The 9,443-nt window shown below is 55.5% G+C and overlaps 1 protein-coding gene across 1 annotated transcript; it reads left to right on the top strand.

Annotated features, from left to right (window-relative positions):
- The first annotated feature begins 272 nt into the window (after positions 1 to 272).
- On the top strand, positions 273 to 9,114 carry AKR1B1 (aldo-keto reductase family 1, member B1 (aldose reductase)). Its single transcript, XM_015559400.1, has 10 exons — positions 273 to 341; positions 451 to 618; positions 1,273 to 1,389; positions 2,557 to 2,634; positions 2,907 to 3,029; positions 3,540 to 3,646; positions 3,964 to 4,045; positions 4,625 to 4,708; positions 6,623 to 6,705; positions 8,709 to 9,114. Exons 1-10 carry the CDS (start codon positions 273 to 275, stop codon positions 8,749 to 8,751), a joined length of 954 nt encoding a protein of 317 aa, XP_015414886.1. The 3' UTR covers positions 8,752 to 9,114.
- The last annotated feature ends 329 nt before the right edge of the window (positions 9,115 to 9,443 follow it).

Genomic DNA, 9,443 nt, shown 5'->3' with positions numbered 1-9,443 from the left:
GGAAGGGAGAGAGACAGAGAGCCAGAAACATTGATGAGAGAGAAATATCGATCAGCTGCCTCCTGCACATCTCCCACCGGGGATGTGCCCGCAACCTAGGCACATGCCCTCGACCGGAATCGAACCAGGGACCCTCCAGTCCGCAGGCCGACGCTCCATCCACTGAGCAAAACCGGTTTCGGCATTTGCACATCTTTTTAAGATGATCGATGCTGCTGTTAAATTATCCTAAAATGAAGCCATGTGGCATTTCAGGTTCCGTCTGAGAGCAAATGGTTCGGAGTCAGCTTCAGGAACTGGCCCGGCCTTCCAGTGCTGGCCTTCCAGGAACAGGCGCTTCCGTGAGGAGCGGTCGGCTCACACTGTCCTCCTCCCTGGATTGTGTGCAAACTGTGTCTTCTGTTTCATTTTGGATTTTCACTCCGTGCTTTCCATTTCCTTTCCTTTCAGTCCTCTCCGGGCAGAGTGGCGGAGGCTGTGAAGGTGGCCATTGACGTTGGGTACCGCCACATTGACTGTGCCCACGTGTACCAGAACGAGAACGAGGTGGGGATGGCCCTTCAGGAGAAGATCAAGGAGCAGGTGGTGAAGCGTGAGGATCTCTTCATCGTCAGCAAGGTGCTGCTCTTGGGAGCCTGGGGGATAGGGTCCTCATTCATGTTATCCATTGGTGGCATCGGGGGCTCTTAATGCAGCTACAGTTATCACTGGGTACGCAGTTCTTCCAGGGAGAACGTTAGACTCGAGGCCATAGGGGGCTCCAGAGCTCGCCCGTCCATGGCTGTCTTGGATGGTCATTCCATGGACCCGTTGGTTAGAGCCCCTTGCCGATGAGGGTGAGGTCGTGAGTTGGTGCTTTCTTTCCAGGGACTTATCTTTAAGGACGGGACTTGGTTCCCATCTACAAACTAGATCTCCACTGCTGGCCACCACCTGGGGGTGAGGCTGGCTGTGAGAGACCGGCTTTGTAGGAACCTAGCCCTGAGAACTCATGTGTCGGGCCCAGGGCAAGTGCTGAGCTGTCCATTCTGTTTTATGCCTTGAGTTTGGTCCTTCTGGGAGGAATCCTGATCTGATTATCCTGCCTTCCTTTGGAAAGTTAGCACCCACACTGCGAAGTGGAGTCTCCTCCGCCACCATGTGTAGCATCACAGTGACATGGGTGGGTCATGGTGAGAGGAGAGAGAATCATCTGGCTTCAAGCCATCTGGCTCCAGCCAGGAAACAGCTTCCTGCGTGGAGTGATAGGCTGTGTTCTCTCGCTGGCTTCAGCTGTGGTCCACGTACCATGAGAAGAACCTGGTGAAAGGAGCCTGCAAGAAGACACTCAGTGACCTGAAGCTGGACTACCTGGACCTCTACCTTATCCACTGGCCCATCAGTTTCAAGGTAAGGGCACGGCTCAGGGGTACCCTGTGGCAGGTGGGGGCCTCCTTTATTAGCAGGTGGAGTGGAACTCGCACAGTGTGTGGTTACTGCTCCGGGGGCAGGCCTCAGGCCAGCAGTAGCGCCATCACCTGGGAGCTTGTTAGCAATCAGTCTCAGGCCCCACCCAAGGCTTCTGCATCCAAACCCAGTGACTCAGCTGCATATTACAGAGTTTGAGGAGTCCTCCCCTGGGTTGGTGGGTGACTGTGTGGTTTACAACCTTGTAACAACCAACATTCCTGCACAGCCCAGGTGTAACCGCTATCCCCGCCCTGCCCAGAGGCATGCGTGCGCGTCCACATTCATACCCTGCACCTGTGTATGTGCGTATTCCTACATTCCACACACATGCCGCATCCTGTGGAGGCTTGGTGAATGTTTATCGGCACTCTAACTCTGTACAGAAGGAGTCTAGCGTTATTATGCCCTTTGCCTTCATTCCAGCTACAGGCTCAGTTTTCTGCTCTGTCAGCCAGATGGAAAGTGTGGCGTTTACTCTATAGATCTATTTTATTGCACTGTGGGATATCCAGGCCTGACTTTCATTGTTTGTGTTTCATGATAAGCCAGCGAGGCTTGGCAAAGCAACGCTTCTTTAGTCTGGTGATCCAGGCAGCACGTGGACCCTGCGAGTTCTGGTCTGAGTCCTCCCTCCATCCACACACTCTAGTCCAGGGGTCCTCAAACTACAGCCCGCGGGCCACATGCGAATACAAATATTGTATTTGTTCCCGTTTTGTTTTTTTACTTCAAAATAAGATATGTGCAGTGTGCATAAGAATTTGTTCATAATCTTTTTTTAAACTATAGTCCGGCCCTCCAACAGTCTGAGGGACAGTGAACTGGCCCCCTGTTTATAAAGTTTGAGGACCCCTGCTCTAGTCCATGGCAGGGTTCCTTTCACTGACCGAGAATTATCCATTTCCATCTAACTGTCAGCTCCGGCCCATCTGATAAACAGTTGTCTGCCTATTCCTTTTTCACACGGACAGATTTGCCCTTGACTATCTTCTAAACACTTAGCCAGCTCTCGTAGTGTAGAATATTTTTAGAACTCTGCTTTCAAAGATGTCACTGCACGTCAGTGAAGGGCTGTTACTGATTGTCTGCGTTTGATTGTCGTGACAGCCCGGGAACGAATTTTTCCCGTTGGATGCGAAAGGCAACGTGATTCCCTCTGACGCCGATTTTGTGGACACATGGGAGGTGAGGCTGTCCCTGCTTTGGCTTTCTTCTTCAGTGCTGGCTTCCTGCTGTCCCTGTGAGTGGACAGGTGTGAGTTCTGCCACTTCTTCTGCCTCTACTTTTGCTCTTCCTGCCTCATTGAAGCCAGCCTGGCTCCTGTCTTGCAGTCTCTTGGCTTCTCCAAGGTCTGACACTGGCGCTGAGTAGTAAGGGCGGGGCTGGTGTAAAACATGCCTCTGACCCTGACCTTCGGAGCACATGTCAGGAGCAAGCAGACCTTCTTTTGTCTTCAGGCCATGGAAGAGCTGGTGGACGAGGGGCTGGTGAAATCTATTGGGATCTCCAACTTCAACCATCTCCAGATCGAGAAGCTCTTAAACAAACCTGGCTTAAAGCATAAGCCGGTGGTTAACCAGGTCAGCATCCAGCAGGGACCTGGTGGGGGCATGGAGGCTTGGTGCCCTCTGATTCTGGTGGTCACGGCTGTTCATGTCACCAGGGAGCGGCCGGGAGGCAAGCTCCTGGGCACTGGCACAGTCCTCACTGACGATTCAGAATGGCAGTGGCACATCGGGGGTGGAACTTGTAGGAGAGAAGGGTTGAGCCTGGCTTGTGATGGCTCCAGGTCTCACGGATGAGCAGCCTGCAGACACTGAGGTCCTCAGACCTGTCACAGCTGATAAGTGGCCAAAGCCAGAGAAACCCTAGGGCCACGGCCACGGCCACGGTGCGCCAGGAACAAGGTTAGCGCTGCTAATGTCGAGGACACTCGCTGGGAAGCGTAGACGTGGTTGCGGCTTATCTGGGAGATAGGACATTGGTTACACAATTTCCTATTGGATGAGGTAGGACTTGGCATGGGGACCTTCCTGAGTGTGCCATCGCCGGTGCCCAGACCTGCATCTGCCTCCTGCTTGCACTTGCAGATCGAGTGCCACCCGTACCTCACTCAGGAGAAGCTGATCCAGTATTGCCAGTCCAAAGGCATTGTGGTGACGGCCTACAGCCCCCTCGGCTCTCCCGACAGGCCCTGGTGAGTCCCCATGGGACCATGTTTTCCTGTCCGTTGGAGAACATTAGAAATGGCTAAAGAGAAGCATTCAGCACCAAGGAAACGGCTCGAGCTGATGTGCAAACCTTCCCAGGAGCCTTTGCTGGGTTTCCTGGTTGGCCTTTCAGGTAGCAAGAGGCCTGCTCTTTCCAGAGGGTTGGGAGTTTGTAACTAAGCTTTGAATCGGGAGGGCACTGGTGGGCCGCCCGGGGAGGCTGACAGGAGTCGGGGTTGGGGTGCCGGCTGCCTTGAGTGGTGGCGCCAACGGTTGCTCACACGGCTCACCTTTCTGTCTCCAGGGCCAAGCCCGAGGACCCTTCCCTGCTGGATGACCCCAGGATCAAAGCCATAGCTGACAAGTACAATAAAACCACAGCCCAGGTACGGCTATGTCCAGGCACTCGTGACTGTCCCCAGGACTTCTGCATCTCTGGTGGCCCCTGTGGGCCGGAGGAGAGGTGGCCGGGCCCCGTCAGGCCCTCCTGGGAGTGTGGCTTGGGGTTCTGGAGTGTGTAGTAGATAGGGACCAGCTGGAAGTGAGAAGACGCCGTGTGGTCTGGGAATAACGGTGCCCGCCCGCTCCCCTCCCAGGCTGCCACGGGGCCAGCAGCTGTTACTGTGAAGGCGCATCTACTCCTAGAGCAGCTTGTTATCAGCTGCACGGGAAACACTGTCTCTTCCCAGTGGGAGCAGCAGCTCCTGATCCGTGAGCTGTCAGTCTCCTGTAGGTGGGACGCCTGGGAGACACGGAAGCGCAAGGCGTGGTGGCTGAGAGCAGGGCTCGGGTCGGATCTTGAGGGCACCCTCCTTGCTGCTGGGTGTGACCCCAGCGTCTCTGTGCCTGGGTTTTATCACTCGAAGTTCTGGGATGTCCCCTTCCGGGTGTGGGTGCATAAGATCAAGTGAGATGATGACAGTTCCTGGTGAACATGCGCACCCACTCGGCACATCTGTCCGCAGGTTCTGATCCGGTTCCCCATGCAGAGGAATCTGGTCGTGATCCCCAAGTCTGTGACCCCAGAACGCATCACCGAGAACTTTCAGGTAAGGCCCGGCTGGTTGCCCTGGTTTTCCTCACTGGAGAGGGGGAGGGCCCTTCAGGGGTCTCGGCCTGTCCCTGGAGTGTGGATGGGACCCACCCTCTGGCAGTCTCGGTGAGAGCCAGCCTCCGTAGCTGCAGCGAGCACACCTGGGACAGGGGCTCCTCCTGGGTGGAGGCCCCGCTTTGGGGTGGGCCCCGTGCCCAATTTGCCTCTGCACTTGCACTCTCCTGTGCCGAAGCTCCTCAGTGACTCAGTGTTGCCCTGAGACATGTTTGTGAGTGACACTGGGGCTGCATCAGGGCGTCATTAGTTGCCTCAGTTTCCCCATCTGTAAAGTAATATCTATTTCAAGAACTGTCATAAAGATTAAATAAGATACATTAGAGGCTTCACACACAATGCTTGGTATGTGAGTAAATGCTCAGGAAACGCTGCTGTGCCGAGGGTGAGTCCCTGGTCTGCAAGGAGCCTACAGGCCAGTCCTGCCCACCTCTCCCAGTCCTGTCCCCCGCTGCCAGTTCTGTCCACCTCTCTCTCAATCCTGCCCCCCTCTGTCAGTCTTGCCCACACTCTAACAGTCCTGCCTATCCCTCTGCCAGTCCTGCCCCCATGCCAGTCCTGCTCCCCTTTGCCAGTCCTGCCCCCCTCTCCCAGTCCTACCCCCCTCTGCCAGTCCTACCCATTCTATGCCAAGACCCCATCTCACAGTGGACTGAGCAGCATGGCTGGCACCAGGGCATCAGGAGGTGGTCTCTGTGGGCCCGGGGAGCACCCCCAGAGCGAATCAGCCTGGCGTCACCCTCCCTGCCTCTCAAACTGGTGCGGGGTCTGGGGGTGAAGCGCTCTGGCGGGGCCTGGTGCCCTGAGCCTCTGCGCTTGCTGAGCAGAGCAGCTCCACTGGGGCCACGCGGCCTCATCTGAGCTTTGGTTTCAGCAGCTGTTTCCACTGCGAGCAGCTGACTCTGCCTGTTCACTGGCCACAGGCTGTGGCAGGACCTGTGCCCTAGGTCCCCTGGGAGAGGGGGCGAGGCCTGTGGAGGGGAGGGCGCTTGTGTCGTAGGAGAGCGTTTCTTCTCACTTCAGATTCTGACTGTTCGAGATAGAGTGGCAAAACAGTGACCCTGTGGGAAACATATCATGTAGAAATGGATGCTTTGTGTCGTGTTGTATACTTTCAAGGTGTTAGAAAAGAAATATTTTGAACTGACAAATCTAGTGCTGACATTTTGTTTGCTGTGTAGTCCTTGCACATTTTGCACAGTTGTAATCACAGAGTCTGCAGCAGACTTCTCGCACGTTCTGTGATCATCCAACGCTCAGGGCCTCCTGGCATGTGCCTGGCCCTCCCCGTCTCACCGGTGCTGCTTAGGGCCTGCCCGCTGGCCTCCGTGCTGGCCATGTCTCCCTGCGGACCGTGGTCTTCGTGCGGACGGTTCTCCTGACGCACCTCTCGCTCTCTGTCAAACCCAATTTGGCCTCGCAGGCCTGCCTCAGACCCTCTGGCCACAGCCTGGTTCCCCGAGTCCTCTGGCCTCCCCAGCACTGTGTGATGTGCCTCTCATACCGGGTGCGGAGAATTCCTCCTGCTGTCACAGCTGTTGTGTTTCCTTTGTAAACGAGGCACACAGTCTTCCCATCACTGTCCCCCCGGTGCTGAGCACAGCAGAAATGCTAGGGAGGGTCTTGAAATGAGCTAAGCGGAGGCCCTGGAAGGGAAGGGCTGTTTTCGATGTTTCATGAACTCCCAGCCGAACCGCGTGCCTGCTCTGAATACGCTGACAGCCAGCTCTCTCCGAGTTCAGCCTCTGCCTCCCCTCACCGCCCAGGGCAGCGTCTCATCAGCGGCCTGCGCAGCGCTGCTGCGGTCTTGGGTTGAGCTTTACTCGCAGAGCTTACTGGATGTTTTCTCTTCTAGGTCTTTGACTTTGAGCTGAGCAGCGAGGATATGGCCACCTTACTGAGCTACAATAGGAACTGGCGGGTCTGTGCCTTGGTGAGGTGAGTGGGTCCCGGGCAGACCAGACTGCAGAACGGAAGCGTAGCTCCCGGCAGCCGTTGCGTCCACGTCCTGTCGCCGTCACGGCCCCATTTGGTGCATCTCCTTGCGTTCTCCTGCATGTGCAGCTGGAACGTTAGCCCTGTGTCAGCCACGGGAAGATGCTGGGACGTCTGCTCTCGTGTCTTCTCATCCCGGCCCAGGTGCACTGTTGCCTGACCCGCAGTCACCCACGTTCTGGCATTTCATTTCCAACTCTTACTGTCAGTGGAAACCAGAGGGGCCCAGGGGCTCCTGCCCCACCTTTGTGGAAGAATTTGCCTGCGGCCCTATCTGATCAGGACGCTAATAAAGGGTGTAGAGGAAGACCGTGGTGCTGGGGCCTGAGATCATCCCAGCTCCGGCACGGATGGGCCACTTGGCTCTGAGATGGTCACTGGACCCTCTGCCTGGCGGTCGCCTGCGGACCTCCAGCCACACATCCGCTGGTCCTTGTATTCCCTGATTCCTCTGAGGAGGTGACGGGGGAGGCTGTTCATTTCCTTCTCCTGCCTGTACAATAAATAAAGTTAGAACTTGTTTTCTTTCAAGAAGAACCATCCCATTTTCCATGCGAGTCTAAGCGCCTCCTCTCGCTATTCTCACTGTCTGACCGCTCTGCCGGTTCCTCTCTGTCTCCTTACTAGTTAGTTACCCTCCTGCACAAAATGTGAACGTTCCCTGAGCCACGTGGGTGGCTAGCTGTCCAGTGCAGGTCTGCCCCCTGGTGGCTTTCGCCGCCCTGGGCACATGTCCCTGGTGTGCATCTTGGTTGGTAACTCTCCTGTCCAGGTGTGAACACGCTTGAGGTCTCACCCTGGCCTCAGACTCAGAACAGGCCACAGAGGTTACCACTGGCAGCCCCCGACCAGGGCGTTTTTGATGTCCCTGTGTGTGTGAATGCTGTGTAATCTTTAGACATTGAAACCATCTTTGGATCTGGTGGGTAAGGGAGAGAAGTGAATCTTTCGCCAGTTTACACCCGTCTGCTTTCAGAACGTCCCTGCTTCCATTCTGTTCCCATCCACCGCTGCCCCCGTAGGGAATCTCTCGGGGCCGGGGCCGATAGGCCACAGTGGTTTTCTATCTGTTTCTTTACACTTAGACTTCCTCCACCCTCTGGCGCTGTTCTAGATTCCACTCTCAGATTAGTCCTTGGGCTACTGATGGTTCATGGGGATGTTTGGGGTCTGAGTGGGGTGGGAGAGGCTGTCCCCAACATGCCCAGGGCACCCAGGGAGCTCTTTCTAACACTACATATTACCTCTGGTGATCATTGTCGTTCTTCGCCTCCGTTGCTAATGGCGGCGTTTATACCTCAGGTTTGATGGGATACAATAAAAAGCAGATCACGGGAACTTTTGAATGGTTCTGAGGATTTAAGTAAGAGTTATATGCCCCACGCGGGTTCACCCTGGGCCTTTCGTGCTCTGCCCGGCCAGTCTTCCCAACGTTTATTGCTGTTACGTTCCCAACACAAGCCTTTGGCCCTGCCGGATGGGACTGGACTGGCAAACACGCCCGCAGCTCTCCATCCCAGTTCCTTTTATCGAATCCTCAGCTGCTCACTGGGCTCCTGAGGGACGGAGCATTTCTGTCTCCCTGTACTCGGAGCACGTCTCTTACGTTGTCATCACCCTCTTAATGTCTGCGACAAGGTGCTCTCCTGTCCTGCCCATTGGATGGAATTATGAGGAAGCAGGAATTGCGTCCTGCTGCCCGGACACCCCAGGCCTGGTGCTGGGCACTGGGAGGGTGGCATCGTCATTCATGAGAGTCCGTGGCAGAGGAGTCTAAGGGTGGGCGGCTGCCCTCAGTGCAGACCCGTGGCCTGCAGCTCAGAGCCGACTTGCTCCTCTCAGGCCTTTATTTCTACCTGTAATGAGACACTCAGCATTTCTGACTTTTGTAATTTATTTTGCTGAAATCTCTTAAAAACCTAATGTGTTCCTCTTTCTCTTGACAGCTGTGCCTCCCACCAGAATTATCCCTTCCATGAAGAGTTTTGAAGCTGTGGGTGCCTGCTCTTCCCCAGGCCACCTGCCGCCGTCTCCTGCCTTGTTCTTCCTTCTTCGTGTACGTAGTGTAGTGCGGCCGTGTCCCTCACCACAGGGCAGGCACCTGCAGTTGCCCAGCCAGGGTGTGGCCAGCCTGGCATTGGGGCCAACGAGCAGTCTCAGTAGATTGGAGTCTCTTCCCGTTTTCTTTGCCCTTCGTGTCCGGGGAAGATGCAACCTCCATACCCTTTCCTGACTAAGTTGAATCTACAAAGTGAAAACTAGTGCCACTAACAATGGGATTTTGGTTGCTTGGAACTGTAGTCCTTTCAGCCAGACTTCTTGCTCAAATAAAAAGAACTTTTGTGAACTTGATGCTGTTCGTTTTGGCTTGGTTTGTTGAAATGATTCATCGCCTCTGTCCTGCTCGACCTTCATACCATCGATCCCCACAAAGCGGGCCATTCAGCTCTGCAGCACCAATGAGGGCTTGGCACCTTTCCTTTTGGTGGGGAACCCTGAGCCCCGTATTTTACCCAGTTAGCCTTAGGGTGATGGGTTTCCTCCGGCTGCACATTGGAGTCAGCTGGGGAGCTGGAAAGGCCGGTGATGTCTGGACCTCGCCCCGGAGACAGGAAGGCAGCCGGGACATCTGGAGTGCGCATGCCCCCTGGGGGTGCTAATGTGCAGGCCCTACGGGAGCC

Source organism: Myotis davidii, unplaced genomic scaffold (assembly GCF_000327345.1).
Source record: "Myotis davidii unplaced genomic scaffold, ASM32734v1 scaffold214, whole genome shotgun sequence".
NCBI classification, from domain to species: Eukaryota; Metazoa; Chordata; class Mammalia; order Chiroptera; family Vespertilionidae; genus Myotis; species Myotis davidii.
Note: the sequence above shows the minus strand (reverse complement) of the source record. Positions and strands in the feature narration are given on the sequence as shown.